This window comes from Emys orbicularis, chromosome 10 (genome assembly GCF_028017835.1).
Source record: "Emys orbicularis isolate rEmyOrb1 chromosome 10, rEmyOrb1.hap1, whole genome shotgun sequence".
NCBI classification, from domain to species: domain Eukaryota; kingdom Metazoa; phylum Chordata; order Testudines; family Emydidae; genus Emys; species Emys orbicularis.
Window position 1 is genome coordinate 3,818,290 of NC_088692.1, and position 20,157 is coordinate 3,838,446.

Below are 20,157 nucleotides of genomic sequence, written 5' to 3' on the forward strand. Positions count from 1 at the left end.
CTCCAATGAGTCCACTCAAGCCCTGCTCACCGCTCTCAATCCAAGACTACCTCAAAGGTGCTCAAGCGCCTGACTTCGGCCCCCAAATGCCTTTGAGGATCTGGGCCTCAGCACCATTTGCTTGGGTTGTGATGACCAACAACTTTGGGAGAGAACAAGGATTCCCTCCCTGCAACGCTCCTTCTATCCCACGACAGAGCCCCCGACCCACCGCCCGGCTGCCTGCCAGGAGCCGTCAAGCCCCTACCTCGACAAGCTTGTCCTGGGGTCGGAGGCCCGCTTTAGAGGCTGGTGAATCGGGATCTACCGAACGGATGAACTGCCCAGGTCTGGACTTTTCACTGTGGAGGTTGAACCCGTAGCCACTGGGGCCTTTCATAAGGTGACAGAGACGCGGACGCAGCTCCTGTGTTGGTCCATTGACATCCTGGTGAAAGAGAATAAAAGCCACAGGGTTATATTTGCTGCTTTAAAAAAAAAAAAGCAGATGCAACAATTAGAAACAAAACCAACCCGGAAATGGCTGATCTGAGATACCGACCCCCTCCTCTCCCAGCTACACAGGGACACGTTAACATATGTATTTCCTCTAATTGAGTCTATTTTAAAAGCCAATTGTCCAACTCCATTCTGATACAAGAAAGAAAAATGCATTTCCTGAATCACAAACTGCTCAAATAAAATACACCCATTAATTTGGACTCCCACCTCTAAACACATGAGTCTGACACTCCCGCCCCAGCAGAAAAAGAAACAGAGAAACAAGAGCCTGTTTGAAGAACACAGGATTTAGGAGACAATGTATTAACCTTACTTATTTATTTAAGGGAGGATAGTGCCCTTGATCCTGCGGGCATCAGCAGCCCTTGCACATGGCTATAGTAATATCTTCCCGTTACCGAGCTCCTTTCATTCGGAAGGATCCTGAAGAACCTAACAGTCAGACACACCCTGTCTCATAGGATCACTTCCCTCCTCACTAGGATGTGCCAAGGTGACTGCACAGGAATTCTGTGCAATGGGTTCAGGACTGGCCATGGAGTAATTGCCCTTTATCCAATGGAGAGTGCAGGCAGAACTTAGGGAGGTAGAATGGCATTGGCCATGGTGGAATTCAACCAGCACACTCACTCTTGCAAAAAGTGCCCGAAGTTGTCAGGACATGTGGATAAAGGGCATGCTATGGACCTTAATGGGGCCCCTGATACGGCCTAATATGGTCCATCCATTTCTGGGATAGTCCTGAGAAAAGACACGGAGAACTTACTAGTGTTGCTTTGTAGGGATCTGTGCAAGTCTCTTCTTATTGGGTCATGATTAGGAAACTGAACAAGACCTTCCAAAAGAGCGAGGTCGGCGTGCAATGAAACCCGACGTTGGCGATTACGTTGAACGTGCTGCCCTTGCGTCTGGCACTGAGGAAACCTGTCTGCTGATAGAACCCTGGCCAGGGAGGAGTGCCAACTAGCGTCTGTGAAAGCGGGGCTAAGAAGGAGAGAGTCTTGGGGCTAACGCACAGTGGGCCTGGACTTTATTCCTGGCTTTGCAGCTTTAGACCCAACACTTACCCACGCCATGCCTCAGTTTCTCCATCTATAAGAGGCAGATTATACTTCCTTAGCTCAGAGGAGTTGTGGAGCGTCATTTATTAACACGTGTGAACACTTCGAGATCCTTGGGTTTGGCAGAGGTGTAATGACACCAGCTGTAAGGCCACGGACTATTATTGCCCAGTAGCTTTAGCGTCCAGTACAACTAATGGGTCCAGACACCCTTAGTGTGATCTTTTATGAGTAAAGCAACCTACGCTCTGATAAAGAGAGAGGTGGGGGGGTCTGGGTACTGTGGCTTGAATTACTGCCCAAAGGGGCTTTCCGAACCCCTCTGTCCAGCCTTTTCCTGGACTCTAGCCGCGTCTCCCACAAGAACACGGAAGAAAACGGTCTTCCACAAGCGAAGAAGGACTAGGGAGGTGCTGACTCAGTGCTGGCGATGTGCCTGCCAGGCCAAGGAGAGTCATTGCAGCTCTCATGGCCACGGCAAGCCACTCCATGAAACCAGGTCCCCTTTGCTTCCAGCAGGGCTGAATTCCAGCCCAGCCCCCGCCCATCTCAACCTGCCAGGGGCCCATGGATGTTGGCTCGCCTGCTGCGTCTGGGCCTGTGAAGTCCATGCTAAAAGCGAGAGAAGCCTGGGTCTGCGGAGGGCCAGGGGGTGACTGTGGGGCTAGGTCGAGGGCCAGCCGTGACATGCCACTGCCCTTGTTAGCAATCGGTGCAGCTGACCTCTCTCGACCTTGTTGGGGCTGAGCGTGCTCTAGAGCCCTTGTCTTCTCTGATGAGATGGAAATCAGGGCGTGCGACTCCTGTGAAACGGCCCACGAACCTGGTGCGGAGCCACACGCAGCTGCGGTGAGCAGCCGGGGGCCAGCCCCTCGCTCCCCCACACAGTGGCCATGTTCAAAGGGGTAACAGCTCCACCACTCCGCCTGCAGCGTGACTGCCACCATTGAGCGGCAAGCCCTTTCCCCCAGCCGCTAAGCGGAGGCTTAGGGACTGACTGGGCACCGATGGGGATGTCGCTCATCATGGCAGCTGCCTATCTGCCGCCCCGCCAGCCGGCAAGAAGCAAAGCATTTGGGGTTGAACAGCAAACCCCATTCCCCCCGCCAAAAAACCCCTCATTAGGAAGGTTCTGAAGGGTCTCCCGTCTCTTGCTCATTTTTGTAGTTTCCACGCCCCTCGCTCGCTGCAAAGCCTATTCCTGCAGCATCGCTGGACTGGCTGGGATCAGGAAGCTCCTGAAAAAGCCCAGCCTGACCCGTACTTTCCGGCCCGTTAGGCAGATCCAAGAGGAACGCAGAGCTTGGAGAAATGTCTAAGCTCTGGGTGCCGTATCCCAGCCCACCTGCCGCGTGGGGATGGTGGAGCCTAGTTATTCGGGGGAGGAACTCAAGCCCAGGACGGCACATCAGGATTCCTGGGTTCTCTTCCCAGTTCTGCCACTGACTCACAGTCGAGCAATTTGCCAGGCAGGCTTGGATGGAAAGGACTGTTCGAACCAACAGCAGGCAGCCTTAGCGGTCACTGCCAATGGTTTCGACTCGCCACCAACATCAGCGAGTCCATGACATTTTCACCAGCTCTCTTTCACTGCGCTCAGTCTGGATTGAGCGCGGAGTGCTGCTCACTCGCTGTTGCTGCTCTGTCCTCTATCCCAGGGACTGGGTTTCTTCTGTTTATTTTGGTGTAATTACAGGTGAGCCTGTCTCGCCAGTGCAGCTCAAACAAACATGTCGGTTTATCCTCTGGGGTCCCATGGAGCTATTATAAGTCCGTGGAAAGTAAACATGGACTATATAAAAGCTTGCTGTGGGCAACAGATTAAAATTTCAGGAGCATGTGGTATGTTTAGCACTTTCCCTCATTCACGTGAGCACTGAAAGAAATTGCTTTATTGCAATAACTGGGCTCATGGGGGTCAGCTCAGAAATGATTCAAAACCAGCAAGGGGGGCAGCAAATATTGGGGTTTCACAATGACCGTTCTCTTTTTAATCCATTAGCAATAGAGCAGTGATGGATTTATATGTATATAGATTAGAGCTGCTCCAAAAATTGCAGAAGTTTCCTGTGAACTTTCTTTGATTTTTCACTGAAAACAAAACAAAAGATTTTTTTCACTAAAAATTTTCTAGTTTTCCTTAATTTTTTTTAAAAATCCAGCTTTAGTAAAGTATTTTGGGTTTTGTTTCTTTATGAAAAATCAGAAAGTTTCAACCGAAATGGAAATTTTCAGTGGGAATTTTTTTGTTTTAGTCAAAAGCAGTTTTTCGGAGAAAAAAAAAATGCAATGAAAAATTCTAATGAGATCTGATTTGTAGATTTAGAAACCAACTGAGCTTCCCTATTGGGATGAGCAGGTGCGGTCAAATTCGTCCCCATCTCTCTGGCTCATTCAATGCTTGGCACTCCTGTGGGGCTGCCCAGACGGGGAGATCCACTAGTTCCCAGGGGGGCTGGAACAATCTGTATAGTGGGTGTCCTGAGAGCCATTGAATCAAACTGTAAACCCTGCATATGATGGAAATCATGACAAGCCAGGGGGTGCAGCAGGCCCCCCCAGCACCCTTTAGTTCCAGCACCTATGCTAGTACCAACTACAATGCGGACAATCGGTCTGTAAGACGCTGGACTAAAGCCACCAACTTTTTTCACGCAGGTCACCAACCTTGGTCTGAAGTTACCCAGCAGCCTGGCATGCCATTCCAAATCCCCCGAGCGACCCGTTCCCCAACAACCGACGGCTTTGTCTTTAGTGCCGGTATTGGATTGTGGTCTGCACACACAAGGGGACAGCCTCCTTTCAAACCATGATGTTTAGCTGCAGTCAGAAGGGGAGCTGGAAACTCAAGCAAACGCCTCCCACCTTTGCCTCATCTCTGCATGAATTACTTTGCAGTCCTTGGTATTGACACCCTACAGCAGAGCACAAGCAGCGGATTAAGGTCAGCAAAACGACACTGGTGCTGGGTAGACAGCTGCAGACTGCTCAGGGTAGGGTGCAAAGCACTAGGTATAGACACAGTCCTCTACGTTGAGGGCTTTACTTGGGTCTCCAGGGGTGCATAGGTCTTGTGCTGGCCCTCTGTACAGGAGTGAACGGAGCCTATGCCCTACAGTAGTTTACAGTAGTGTAATTATGGTGTTTGGATCATTATTATAAAATACACATTTTTTAAATATTGGCTGCTTCCTATGCAACAATACTGATACCTTCCAGAACCCACCCTTAGTAGATCTAAGCACTTTACAAACACTAGCGGTGTGTCCTGAAGCAGAACTCAGGAGACCTGCGTTCTATTCCCGCCTCTGCCACTGGCCTGCTGGGTGACCTTGGGCAAGCCACTTTAATGCTCTGTGCCTCAGTTTCCCCAATCTGTATCATGACAATGACCTCCCTTTGTAAAGCACTTTGAGATCTATGGATGAAAAGTGCTCTATAAACGCTACCCATTATTATTAGCTGATTCAGTCTGACAATTCCCCTGAGAGGTGGCTAAGCATTATCTCCATTTGCAGGTAAGGAAAACGATCATAGGGAAACCCAGCTGCTACACAATTTAAGCACGAGGACAGATACACTGACATTAGAGCTGGTGACACAATTTTTTTTTTTAAAAGCACAATTAACATTTTTCCACAAAAAGGCATCTTCGGTCCAAAAAAAGTATTGTGTTGGGGGAAGTTTTCAATCAGCTCTGAGCTGATAATCAGTCAGAGATGGAATACGACCCACAGGAGCTCATTAAGATGTTGTACAAAAGAATAAAAAGTCACCACATCAATGATAAGGGATGGCTGTAGTGGAGGTGGATCATTGTTACTTATGGGACTGCTTAAAAGGAAAGGGGAAATAACATAACACCTTTACCTAAAGCAGTTTGTTGCCTCACTGCCAAAACAGACTGGGGGCAGTGGGGTGTAAAAAGAAGCCATTGCTTGTGTCTAGGGATGGACTCAAATGGAAGGTCAACCCCTGGTCACTCTTGTTTGCTAGCAGCCCCTTAGCACCCGATATAAACACACAGGGTGAAGCAGTATTTTCCTCCCTGGCTTGCATTGTCACTGCTGTCCCTTATCTGAGAGATAAGGACCGCTCCCCAAGCACTCAGAAGCCAAAATAACAGGAGTACTTGTGGCACCTTAGAGACTAACAAATTTATTAGAGCATAAGCTTTCGTGGGCTACAACCCACTTCTTCGGATGCATATAGAGTGAACCATATATTGAGGAGATATATATACACACACATACAGAGAGCATGAACAGGTGGGAGTTGTCTTACCAACTCTGAGAGGCCAATTAAGTAAGAGAAAAAAAAAAAAAAAAAACTTTTGAAGTGATAATCAAGATGGTTCAGTACAGACAGTTTGATAAGAAGCAAGTGTGAGAATACTTACAAGGGGAGATAGATTCAATGTTTGTAATGGCTCAGCCATTCCCAATCCCTATTTAGCCCTGAGTTGATTGTGTCTAGTTTGCATATCAATTCCAGCTCAGCAGTCTCTCGTTGGAGTCTGTTTTTGAAGTTTTTCTGTTTTAAGATAGCCACCCGCAGGTCTGTCAAAGAATGGCCAGACAGGTTAAAGTTACAAACATTGAATCTATCTCCCCTTGTAAGTATTCTCACACTTGCTTCTTATCAAACTGTCTGTACTGAACCATCTTGATTATCACTTCAAAAGTTTTTTTTTTTTTTTTTTTTTTTTTTTCTCTTACTTAATTGGCCTCTCAGAGTTGGTAAGACAACTCCCACCTGTTCATGCTCTCTGTATGTGTGTGTATATATATCTCCTCAATATATGGTTCACTCTATATGCATCCGAAGAAGTGGGTTGTAGCCCACGAAAGCTTATGCTCTAATAAATTTGTTAGTCTCTAAGGTGCCACAAGTACTCCTGTTATTTTTGCGGATACAGACTAACACGGCTGCTACTCTGAAACCACTCAGAAGCCAGAATCCCTCACTGCTCTCATCCTGCCAGGCTTATGTGAAATTAAATGCACCACAAATGTCTGCAGTCGCCTTTTCCCCTAACCTCTTAATCACATCAGAAATATCTCCAGATACAGGCGGTGGAGCAAGAGGCAGCAAAACGCTGCCAAAACTCCCCGCAGAGGCACGGGGGACCAGTACCGCAGCTGCCCTCCCTGAACCGAGAACGAAGCAGCCGCGTGCTGGCGATGACAGGGGAGTGATAATTCCATTTGCCAGATGATCTATAGCCTATGCCTCGATAGCAGCCCGCCTTGCTCGCCATGCTGGATGTCTGCAGAGCGCGAGAAGGCTAGCGTCACCTTGCACCAAGGGCAACTTCATGGCAGAGCCATCGCAGATTAGTACGCTCAGTAGATTGTTTTTCAGACTAAAAAATGACATCAGAGTGGAGGAGAATTCCATTCTTATGGCGGGTCACTTTGTTCTATGGAACTTTCAAACCGCACAAAGTAAAGATAATTGCTGCACATTGAGGGAGTATGTTAAAGGGTCACTATCAAGATAAAAGTCCTTTTAAGGGCACCGCTATCGCCTGGAGCAGCCAGCACAGCGTGGGGGAGCTAGAAAGTCATGAGGTCTCTGCCACCACCTCCCAATGTGCCCTGGGGCAATTCACCCCACTCCTTTGCCTCAGTTTCTCCATCTGTAAAGCTAAAATAATTCTATAATTTATATTAGTAATCATGTGATACAATTCGTTTTCTAGTTCTTCTGCACTCCTGGACTCAATGCTCCAGGGCTTGCAATGCTTCAGGGAAACATATTTGACAAAGTGTTTTCAGCTACATTTATGAGCACACATTTCTGTTCGCATTAGGGTTCGTGAAACCAATTCATTTTCACAGGGGATCTAACATTTGGCCCAACCCTGTTTGACTGGCTCAAGTTAATATGGCACTCGTACAGATCTTCAATGAAGAATAGGAAAGGCAGTGAAGAGACCAATCAATTTTCAAGTCTTCTCTCATTTCCCGGCACCCTTGTCAAGACAATAATTACCTCTTGATGACACCCCCAGGGTTCGATGTCTGGAAAAACATCATGTAAACAATCCAATTACTCAAGAAGATTCTATAACGATAGAAAGCTACACATCCCTTAGTGGAATGATGAAGCTGTGAATTTACTAACGGGATTCTAACCTCTTCTCTGTTATCCTTTTAAAGAAGGGATTTTTCTCCCTGGAAAATAATACGGGTCTGATCCAAAGCCCTCTGAAGTCAGTGGGACAGTGAGCTATTCTGAACAGGAACTGCTTTGTGCGTGTTTATATAGGGCCTATCACAATGCATCTGGGCTCTCTAGGCCCCACCAAAATACAAACAAATACAGTACTAATGTGCTTTGCTGAATCAGGGCTTAACTTTGCACAATCGTTTTTGTGAAAGAGCAGCTGCATATCACCACTTCTTCAGATGTTTGTGTTTGCCTGTCTTTTAGTTTTTGGACCTGAACATCAGCAAAGAGTGCTCCTTAGAGCTGGGTGAAATTTTTTGACCGAAATTTTTTTTTGGCAAAAAAATGCAGATTCAGCAACACCAAAACATTTCGCAAATTCATGTTGATTTTGAGGAATTATTTTGGCTGGAAAAATCCTTTAACAGTTCGGAAAAAACTTGAAATGTTTCAATTTGTTTTTTATTTGAAACAGCTTTTCATTTCAAAATTTCCTTTAATTTTATTTAAAACATTAAGAGTGCTTGAAATTGAAACAATATGTTTTGTTTCACGACAAACAAACAAAAAACAACACCACTTATTTAACTTTGTGATGTCCCAAAAAAATCTAAAAGTTGTGTTTTCCGTTTGACTCAAAATGAATTTTTTTCTGATTTTTCAGAATTGCCAGTGACCTGAAAAATCCATTATTCACATCGCTCTGCTCCTCAGTGATACATCACAGCAAGACAATGGGAAATGGCAGGTGACCATAACCCATTCTGCTTTATAAAATATATCTTAGAGGGGCCAAATTAGTAGAGCTGGGTTTGAGAATTTTTTTTTTTTTTTTTTAAAAGCCCTGAAATCCTAGAGTCCATTTTCATTAGAAATAACAAAAGGACAGTGTCTGTGAGATCTTGTTTGAACTGTATTCCTGACCCTGAATCTGGTGGTCACCATGACTCTGAGCAAGTACACCCGTGTATACAAAATATTTTACTCCTATAGAGCACCAGGGAAGTCTTCCTGAATAACTTGTGAATGGGACCTAATCTGGCAGTATAACCTTACAGGGCCCTATTTTTGTTCTCTGGAAAGACAGCATATCACTTGTACTGTCCACTAGTGGGACAGCTTTCGTCGGGTATTGCATTGAAGCTTTGCTCTGTTTGCAGACCTTGCTTGAACACAAGCTATGCATGACAAATTTAACAGACATTATATTTACATACCCGCCCGTAAACGGGGAAGGACTGTGGATTGAAGACTAAACACGCTGGATTACAGGCTTTTATAAAGCAATAAAGTGATGTTCTTTCAAAACAATTTGTCACACACACACACACACACACACCATTCCTAACAATTGCCTGGGCAGTTAGCAATATGAACTGGATAAAATCATTTCACGCCCTATCCTTTACGGCTGTATCTTTACAGAGCCTGAGGCTGTTGTGGGGAGGGAAGTGACATGACATGGCTTCATTTTTCTAACCAGTACGTTCCTTTTTCAGCTTTGAACTAAGCAAAATTCATAGAAATGAAGTTCCTGGCCTGTCTGACATCTTAAAACAAAACCCACCAGAGAGGACTCCCAGATCCTCCTTTAAAGCACCCCAGGAGTTTCGGCCTGGGGAACATGAGACAGGTTCTACAGCGGAAGCGTTCAAGTCTGACGAAATGCTACAGTCAATGCCCGTTTGTTGTCTTTTAGCAATAGCCAGCCCCGGCTCTGGGCTCCGCACTGGGTTCTGACGGGGCTGGAATCAGTCCAGGGAATGCAGCCCAAGGACAGTCAGCTCTCTCCCCCTCTTCTCCACAGCACCAAGCTTTGGTTCCAGGAGATATCGCCTTGTGCTGCAGCTGGTTTAATTACCCTGCCCGGGCACGCTGGGAAACAATGCGGCTGAAAACACAAAATAGCAAAAAACAAAGGACAATCCGTGGGCGGTTTGGGTTTTTTTTAAAACGGAGACGAAGCTGCCTCCAGCGGCAAGTGGCTCCAGCACTCGCCCGGCTGCACTGCTGCGTCTCAGCTGGGCTTTTCCACTTAGCTCTTAGCCCTGGAAGGCTCATTTCTTTCAAAGCTGAGACGCTTGGCCCTAGACTCATGCAGCCAGATCCTGAGCCGGATGCAGAGCAGCCGAGGAGCCGGCCCTGTCCCGACTGAGGCAAGTTGAGGATCTAGCCCCGAGTTGTTACTGCTCACTGATTTGCAGCAGTGCTCACTACATGCTAGGGGCTTTCCAAACAGCGAAGGAGGACAGCCCAGGAGCTGATGCGAGGGCTGAGTCCTGGCACCTCTGGGCTTGCTGCATCACTTCTGAATGTAAAACATTGCTTGAGCCCCAGCCCCTCTTTCATTACAAATTAAGCACTGCCAGTCGCTTAAAGTCCAAGGACAAGTGAGTCCAAGGAACCACGCACACCAACTCCCCGCAACTCTGAAGTCTAGACTGCGGATAACCCTACGCGGGTGGGCAAAGGGTGCAGGGCCGGGAGAGGAAGCCCTCTCCTTGCTCGCTGGGATACCTGGCCAATAGCACCGCCAGCTCAGATTCTGGGCTCCTGTCAAACCTAGGGTGACCAGATGTCCCGATTTTATAGGGAAAGTCACGATTTGGGGGGATTTTTCTTATATAGGTGCCTATTACCCCCCCACCGATTTTTCACACTTGCTATCTGGTCTCCCTAGTCAAACCACTCAACGCCAACAATGGCATTTCAGCTCCTCTGGGTTCTGTAAGGGATGGCGCTAAATGCCTCCAAAGGGGACTGGGTGGTCCGCCCGGCCCGACCTGTTCTTGGCCAGGACAGCAGGACCAGCACGAAGCATGGAGAGGGGGTAGGGAGCATGCTGCTCAGTGTGGGGTGGAGGTGTTACAGCTCCCGCTCGGGCAGGCGACGTTCGTCCCCCGGCAGAGGGCCGGCACACCGGCTGCGTGAGCCATCTAAGCCCTGTTTTGAAGGCGAGTGGGACAGAAGTGGGGCACTGACATTTTACATGAACTCCCAGGGGAATTCAGAACCAGCCTGCCAGGACACCTCTGGGCACAAGTCCCACAAGTCCCTTTCCACAATGCAGGTTCTAACTTCCTGCACCCAAACGCAGCCCTACTCCCACGTCTCAGTCCCTTCCCCTGTCTCCGGCACGGCTGGGAGACAATCTCTCACCCAAAACAGCCCCATCTCCCTGCACCTACAGCTCTCTTACTGACAGGGCCACAGACCATGCAGACTGCAGCATCTCTCCCGCAGCCGCACGCTGTCCACAGGGGAGGTGCGCTCTCACTGCATAGGAAAACTAGCTCTCTTTCCAGCACGCAAGTCACAGGCATATTAGATTGCTAGGGTGAAATCCTGGCCCCACTGAAGTCAATGGGGTTTTGCCATCGACTTCAATAGCAGCAGAGGATTTCACCCATAGATTTAAGGCCCGAAGGCACGAGGCTCATCTGAGGCCTGGCCTCCAGAAAGAACGGGGAAGAACAAGTGAATAAAGACATGACGTTGCTGGAGGCAAAGCCAAGAGATCCCAAACTCGGCACACAGAGAACGTGCAGCGAAACTCCACACTCTCCACAATGGGCTTAAAAACCCAAGCGGCCGGCTGGTCAGCCTATCTCCGGATGGGGCCTGTTTGGTTTTGTGGGCTGCAGAGACCAGCTGCAAGCTGGAACTAAATATTTACAGGCTTATTTTAACCACATTGCGAGGTTAAAGTGAGGAGGCTGCAGCGGGGATCACAGAAGCTTCAGTAATTACTGCTCGGCTACACGCACACTGTGAAGGAGGGAGAGTCACCTCCCAGACAGAGACACACACGCTGTTGTCTAGACTTGGGGTGACATTTTCACAAGCACCTAAATGGCTTAGGAGACTAAGTTCCATTTGCAAACGTAACTCGGGTCCAAAACTGCCAAAGGGATTTAGGTGCCTAAATCCCTTTGAGGTGCTGGGCCTGCGTGACTTCCAGTGAGACTTAGGCTCCTAAGTCACTAAGGCTCTTGACAATTTCAGCCTCGGGCTGTTTAAGGAAACTGACAGGTCTCTCCCTCCGATCACTGGGCCCAATTCCCCCTCTGCGGTACTCCCGTTTTGCACACTGGTGACTCAATCATTGGCACTTCTGAATCTGCCTAGGGGTATGTTAAGCTCTCCCACAGGGCTGCACTTGCTCACACGAGGAAGGCTTGCAGAATCTGGCCTTTTCGGGCTTTGCCTGCACTGGGAGTTCCTCCCCCCTTGCAGCACCCCTGGGGTGAGCACCAGTAGGAGCCGTAGTGTAGGCAAGGCTTCTGCAGCCACTGACATTTCTAATACCAAGACTTGGCCCTATTCTGAATGGGGCTAAGTGACACAGCGTTAAAAACCCCAACAGCCACGGAGTCTTGGCTACAGTAGGGCTCCCATTGCTAGCGCCAGAGGAGAGGCACCAGGAGAGGTACTCCCGGTGGAGAATTTTTTGCTGTTGAGACCCAGTGTAGACAAGGCTATTGCGAAGACTCTTCACTCGAGCCTGGTATGACGCCACTGCCCTCTCCCATTCAGCTTTGCCTACTCTACCATGCTATGATGCTTGAACCAATCCAAGTCCTAGCTGTAGGAGTAACCCAAGTATCTAGCTTGGATCCTGTGGATACATCAGCAGACGAGGAGTCAAGAGACATAGGCTCTGGACCCAGCTCTGCTATGGGCTTTCTGGGCACGTCACATTGCCTCTCTGCACTTCGATCTCCCTACCAGTAAAACAGAGATGACGATACTCACCCCGCTTTGTTAAGCGCTTTGAGAGCAAGGGCATAAAGTGCTAAATCTTATATGATCTTCCCCTACGACCTTGTGAAACAAAGACAATTGTTTCCCTGAGCTCCCTACAGTAGCCGAGATCTCCAACTATGAGATAGTGGCTCCTTTATTGTCCCCGTTCTATTCCGAACAGCAGCTATTATTTCTGGCGGTAAAAATTTGGCTCTGATCATGAACCTGGCAATAAACTAATTTAGGGGGGAGGGATAGCTCAGTGGTTTGAGCATTGGCCTGCTAAACCCAGGGTTGTGAGCTCAATCCTTGAGGGGGCCACTTAGGGATCTGGGGCAAAATCAGTACTTGGTCCTGCTAGTGAAGGCAGGGGGCTGGACTCGATGACCTTTCAAGGTCCCTTCCAGTTCTAGGAGATGGGATATCTCCATTAATTATTATTATTTATTATTTATTAATTATTAGGCAAAGTTATGAAATGTAGTTTACCAAGAGGGATTCAAAAGGTTCTGCCTTTGTCCGCTGTTTCAATGTCTGAATCTGAGTTAATTTAAACGGGAAAACATTACAATTCTAAAATCCACTGATAAAATGCAGGTACCTAAGACACTAGCTCTATACTATTGACAAACAGTGCTGTAACTATTGGACTTCTGGAACAATTCAATTACCTGATCAGTGAAAACAACCATAATAAATGTCTCTAACATTAACAATTATACATAGTCTGATAGAAACACCCACACATGGCTCCTCTTTCTTCACAAACTGAGCAACCCAGGATTTTTCCCATGGCCTCGGAGCACTAAGTTCACCCGTATCTGCAAATGTTTCCAGCCTGCCCTACAGAATTCTTCAAAAACTGCAGAAAACAGGAAATGATTCAACGGATTGAATAATGTCAGAGCTCTGAGGCTTCTAAACGACCCTAAAGAATGATTAGGGCCTGTGGTCAGGAAAAAGCTTGTCTCTTTCATGTAGAAGGTACATGCCTGGGGTTTTCTTTTCATGACTTTAAAAAAAGGCTTTTAAAAAAAGAAAGAGCAAAAAATTTCAAATCCTTTCTCCTTAAAGCATAGTGTAAAAAAACCCTGCCGTTTCCATAGCCGTGGAAGGTGTTGAAAAAGTGACAATCGGCAGATTTCTCTTAGCACCTGTTGCCCCACCTTAAGGGGAGCTCCTAAAAATCAAAACACAGACTCAGTAATGAGATACATAATTATCAGCTATATTGATTGTGTTCCCACTGCCTGCCTGCCCACAAAGTCCAGAATAAACTCCCAAAGACCCGATTCACTGTATTACATTCGCTTTGTTACTGATCCCAGTCTCTCCCTCCCCAGACCACTGGTTTCAGCAAAGGACGCGGTCGCAGGTCTTTTAAGTGAATGCAGAATTATCCTAGGAACAAGATCTAGGAGAGGAGACTATTATTGTGCAGGGAGGAAAAGCCTTGTTAACAGGGAGGGCAGTTAACCATTGAAAGAACTTGTCAAAGGTTGTGGCGGATTCTCCATCACTTTAAATCGAGACCAGATAGCTCTTTGTAAAAAAAAAAATGCTCTAATTCAACCACGTGATATGGGCTTGATGCAGAAATTACCAAGTGAGATTGTCTGCCCGGTGTTATACAGGAGGTCAGACCATCTGATCATAATGGTCCTTCTGGCTTAAAAAAAAAATATATCTATGAATCCATGTATTCGCTAGTGGTTAGAACAATGGGTGTCGGGACTTTGATCCCAATTCAGTAAAGCACTGAAGCACACGCTTAACTGCCAACACATGCTGACGTCCCCTTGTCAATGGGAGTCAGGCACATGCTGACATATTTTGCTGAACAGCGTTAGATTTAAGTGCATCAGCGCTTTGGTGAATCAAAGCCTCAGTTTCTACTGTCGGCTCTGGTATTTATTTCCCCTATGACCTATGCCTCTGTTTCCCCATCTGTGTACTGAGAACAATACTAGTTCCTAGCTCACAAGAGCAGCTTAGGCTTTAGGAAAGCGCTAAGGCCCAGATTTGGACAGATGTTGCTGTGCTCAGCGTTGCAACGCCTAGCCTATTTAGGACCCTATGTCTCAGTTTCAAAAGGAATTTAGGCACTTGGAATCCAAAATCCCATTGACAGTAAATGGGATTTAGGCTCCTAAGTGCATAAATCACTTCTGAAACTGAGATGGGGGTGTTGCAACATTAAGCGCAGCAACACCTAAATACCTTTAAAAATCTGGGCCGAAGACCCTTCGATGACTCTCTCTAGGAGGACGGTATTTTATCTGGTCCCAGTAGGAACACATGGAGCAGACTTACAATGGTGCAAAAGTGATCTCCATTAAGAATAACCTTTCAGTCCTGGTTTCCTATTATGCTCTCCCCAATACCTACTCACTGTCTCTTTCACATTCTTTGAAACATAAAAGCCAGTTACATGCATATTCTTATCTTTATGTACATGTCTAATAGATAAAGCAGAGTCTGCTGGCATTCTGTCAATATGTATATATTGTTTAAGTGACATTCTAACTCTAAGTGTCCCAAGGCAAGTGTTGATCACTAGGTTCTATAAAGTGGAATATAAATAAATGGTGTTTCATATTCCACTAATATAAGCATTAAGTTTGTGTCCACCCACACACGTTCGCACACACTCTCCCGTTCTGAGATTTTCAAAGTCACACGAGAGATCTGGATTCTCAATGCATTTAAATTTTTATCATGAAGCCTACAAAAAATCTGACAGCGGTTCGGCAGCTGGTGTGCAAAGGTCACTGCCTATCATGCTGATTAGTATTGTCTCATTGTTTCCTTGTACTCCCCTGTCGGTCTCTCTGTATCAAAACTGTTGTCTCTTGCCTTATGCTTAGATTGTAAGCTCTTTGGGGCAGGGAGCAGCATTTTGTTCTAGGTTTGTACAGCGCCTCTCACAATTTTATCACAACTCTCATGAAGTCTCATGATTGTGGGAGACTGACTCCACATGACTTTAGAACACTTGTAGTTGGCAATACTATTGCTACTGAGTTCATTAAGTCCTGTCAGGCCTGCTCCAGGCATATTTTGGCTCATTTCTGGGCCCTTAGCGCTGTTCCCTTTGCCAGATTTATAGGGCTTGCTATGGCGACTTGGGCTCACGAGGTAAATGCTCATTCATTCCCATTTTGCCACCAAAACCCTCAACAGCACATTCCACCATGGAATCAGCATCATAAACATCACCCGCCTTGATTAACGAGAGGTTTCAGTACAACTAACTAGTCAAGTGTCAGGCTCTGTGAAACAGAATCAATTCTCAAAAGCACTAAATAAACCTCAGCTGAGATTTTAGTCTTTGCTGCTTCCCCAAGTGAAAGTTCACTTTCTACCTCTATATTCTGGGAACCAGTGTTGAACTGCAGCCAAGCTAAGCCCAGCCCAGCACTGTTACACCAGCACCCCAATACCCTGCTGTGGAAACTCAACAGAAAGATTGACACTACACAAGACTAGCTGCTTCAGTGCCTATGGTTGCCAGCCTCCATTCAGGGCACAACACAATGAGCTCAGTTCTCTTGAAGACTGTCTATCATGCACCCACCACTGCGTACAGAGAGTGAGGCACCCTTCGGTTCACTTGAATATCCCAGACACAGTGTCCAGGCACTGATAGACCATCTGTTCTATGCAACCTGTGGAACTCCTTGCTGGAGGATGTTGTGAAGGCCAAGACTATAACAGGGTTAAAAAAAGAACTAGATAAGTTCATGGAGGATTGGTCCATCAATGGCCATTAACCAGGTTGGGCAGGGATGGTGTCCCTAGCCTCTGTTTGCCAGAAGCTGGGAATGGGCAACAGGGGATGGATCACTTGATCCATCATTCCCTCTGGGGCACCTGGCACTGGACACTGTTGGAAGACAGGACAGTGGGCTAGATGGTCTGACCCAATATAGCTGTTCTTAAGTTCACTTTGGAAGGTGAAGTTAATGGGATACTCATGTGCTTAAGGGTAGGCACTTGCTTATGTGCTTTGCTGAATGCAGACCTTTTTGAATAGGGAGTTAAAAGGGAATACTTCCCAAGTTAAAATCATATATTAAAAATATTCCTTCCACGTGTTACACACCACAACTTAGATTATTTAAACTGCAAGGATATACAGATCTGAATACACTTGTTACTTTTCATGGAGTTTGTGTTTTATTTTGTGCATTTTGCACAGCTTGGAGTACAAGACTAGTTTAATCAGTTTCACGTTCTGCACGTTGCCAGTTTCACTTTCTGGTTCCCCTCCAGGGCTTGTGAGTCTGAGTTCCCAACCATCTACAAGCAGATTAAAGAAACACACAGAACCACACCCTGCATTTTGGGCCTAACCCACCAGGCAGCGTCCCTTTATCGAATGCTTTATATTTTTCTATTTCGACTCCACCTTGCTTTGTACTGAAACTTCACACGCTGAAAAGTTTTCAGCAATAGAAAACAGGACATTCTGTATGCAAGCAGGGGAATGAGTAAGTGGTCAGTCATCTACACTCAGCCTTTCTGTAATGACCTCTTCAGGTCAGAGTTGAGGCCAACAATGGTGTAGGGGAGGTTTAATTTGTCATGCACTAAGAATAGCTGTGTAAGATTGATTTTAGTGTCTATCACCCTGTGCACCTGGCTGAGGGCAGAATGAGATCAGAGCTGGAAGATGACAAAGGGGAAGGTCTGTGACGGGAGCCGGGACAGTTGCTGAAACGCTAGGGTCTGAATGAGGAAACCGAGTTCCTCCAGGACTCTCCAAAGGAGAAGGAGAACTGAACAGGGATACGCAGGTCGTCTGGTCTGGAGAGGAACTGACTCACTTAAGTCCCATTTACACTACGACATCTACCAGGTTGGGGGCACACCACTTGGAACACAGTTGGGACGGAACTATGTTTGAATCACGTTTCTGCACCATCCAGGGCTGTTGCATGAATCGGGAAAGTGATTCAAACATAGTCGAATGGCATTTAAAGCATGTCAGGGGACTGCTAGGTCATACCTGGGCCTGACTCTTTTCGGGGTTACCTGAGGTGCCTGGGATGAATCACCACGACTTGCTCGCAGCAGGAGGGTACCTTGCATGCCCACCAGGAGAAACTCCCCTATTACCGGATACTAGCAACACAAGCACTCCAGGTTCTGCAAGCCCTGCTCTTTCCTGCTGCAAGTTAGCAATTTACACACCCCGCTTCGTTACATTCAAGTGCCCAGCCCCTCGTCCTCTGAACACCCAAGAGGTACCCCGATCTATTGCCTCCATGGAATCAGTGCAGCCCCGTTTACTAGTTTCACCTCAGTTCAACACACTCCTTAGCACAAGGCACTTAGATGTGTCTATAACACAACCAAATGGAAGTTTATTTAACAGAGCTTGAGATTCAAGTACAAGCAAGTGTCAAGTTTGGAAACATCAGGTTACAGGTAAAAGAGAAACACAAAAGCCAATCAACACCCTTTACTTATTAACAAGTTACTTTCCTGCCTAATAAGACATTGCTCACCCACCGGTCAGCCCTTACAGTACTTGTCCAGTCCAGAAAGCTGGGATCCACCTTCCATGAGACGCTCCTACAGGCAGTCTCTCGCTGTGATGGATAACAACTTGTGCTCTTTCTTCTCTTATACACTTATAGACTATTGTCTCTTAACCTGGGTGTCCCCCATTCATAGGCTTTTCTTGGGGTTCTTTTGTCTTTGTAAATGCTCCCATCTGCCTCTTTCCCAGACTGCACCCATGGGCAGGGCGGGCTGAGTCAAAGGATGTTGATTGTTCTCAACTCACTGTTGGCTGAATCCGTTTGACATGCTTCACTTCCACCATTTTGAAACATGCCATCCTACATGTTATGTAACTCTACAGTCGTTTCCTATATAAACATTTCACAAGAACACTGACAACCTTAGTTCTTAGCTTTTGGCCGAGCCAACGCATGACCCGTTTTGGTGAAAACTGAGAAGAGGGTCAGACACGGGTAATATACATGTCTGGACATGTCTCTGTCACGCTGGGTCTCTCCCTAACCACCCATTTAGGTTTTAACAGTGTAAACAGGAGCTCAGATCCCAGAGTTCCTAGTCTTCTGAACCACAGAGATTTGCTCAAAACCATCTGATGAACTCTCCCCTTGGCAGGGGTAATTGGAGGTGTGAGACCAGAACAGATCACTTTCTAATAGTCTCGGGGGGGGGGGTGGGGGGGGGGGCGGAGATCTTTTGCTGAAGGAAATCAAAGCTATTCATAATCACCACATAATTAAAGTGCTCATGTTCTCCCGCATGCTAGGGTTTTCATTGCTGCCTACAGACTGTTTCACAGAGACAACCTGGTCCTGAAACAATCGGCCAGTAACGTACAAAGACGCCCCCGGGTGACATACGTCGTTCACAAGGAGCCCGGGGAGGTTTGGTTATTGCACGGTCAAGGCAACTTTTGCATTTCAGCGCAGAGGTTCTGATCCACTGACCTCGGCAGGCTTTTGGGGTCAGGCTCAGAATGCACCAGCCCTAGGCTAGAGGGTACGGTGGGTGGACCAAAAGTATTGAACAAGGCCATTTAAACAATGCACCGGCTGAGAGAAGCCCTCTTAAACAAGGACAGTTTTTTATCTGCGTCTCGAAAGACACAGCTCATTCCCGGCATCGGGTCGCAGGTACCGTTAGTTACTCTGGCAGAGAGATCATGGCTGTCTGAGAGGCCAGTTTAGCTTTTCGTAGAGACCAACTTACACTGCTAGGGACCCTCTAATCAAGTGCTGGGGCTCCCGCAATCCAATTATATTCTCTCCCTGAGGTTCCCCTCTCTTTTTCAACAGCGTTGCTAGGAAATTGGCTGTTTTAGCCTCAGTCCTAATCTCAGAAAGGCTCAGCGCCGTGGAGCTTGGGAAGTTACTGGTCGCACAAGAACACTGAGGAGAGGCAGGAGAGTGTGATTGGATTTTTTTTTTTTTTTTTAATCTTTAAGATCTCATTTTAAAAGCACATTCAGCACTGGGGAAAGGTGCCAGCTTCACAGCCCTTTAGGCTCTCGAGCCTCATCCTACGCACAGAACGTTTACAGCACAGGGAACTCCATGGGCCGCGCTCACATTTCAGCGTAGGATACGGCAACAAACCTGGGGCAGCCTCGGACTTCCTGGTTGTCACTGCTGCACAGCGTGGCCAGCTGGATATTCGCGGCAGTAACCGGGACAGAACCCAGATCTGCCTGCTCCCCAAAACAACAGGCCCCTGCCACTTGCACTAAGGGAGAATCTCCACAAACTATTAACAGCACAGTTCTGATTCCATCCAGTACAGGAGAGCGGCGCACACACCTGCCCACCAGTCAGTTCTTTACAAAGTTTTCATTTTCTCAGCAGAATAACATGCAAAATAAATCAATAAAATAAACAGCACCAACGGCCCTTAGGGGAATCAGATTTTTAATATTCTCTCACTTTGAATCTCAAAGATGTTTTAGGTTAATTAGATAAGGAAGGTTGGTAAGTTGCCAAACTAAGGAACGTTTTTTTTAAAAAGAAGACCTGTGTGATATTTAACTTGGCTCTTTCAATTTCAATCACCTCAGCCTTGACCCATCATCCAGAAGACAAACAACGGAGCTCCAGCATCAGCCAGAGTGGCCTGTGCTCTTTCCCAGAGCAAAATCCAGCCCAGTGTTCCC

General features: G+C 46.9%; 1 protein-coding gene across 3 annotated transcripts in view; it reads right to left on the minus strand.

Annotated features, from left to right (window-relative positions):
• Positions 1-20,157, minus strand: part of NHERF2 (NHERF family PDZ scaffold protein 2) — a 96,256-nt gene that overhangs the window by 16,056 nt on the left and 60,043 nt on the right. For all 3 annotated transcript variants that reach the window (XM_065412506.1, XM_065412507.1, XM_065412508.1), the window contains one exon: positions 248-427. In XM_065412506.1, the coding sequence (XP_065268578.1) occupies positions 248-427 (180 nt within the window). The remainder of the gene's footprint in view (positions 1-247; positions 428-20,157) is intronic.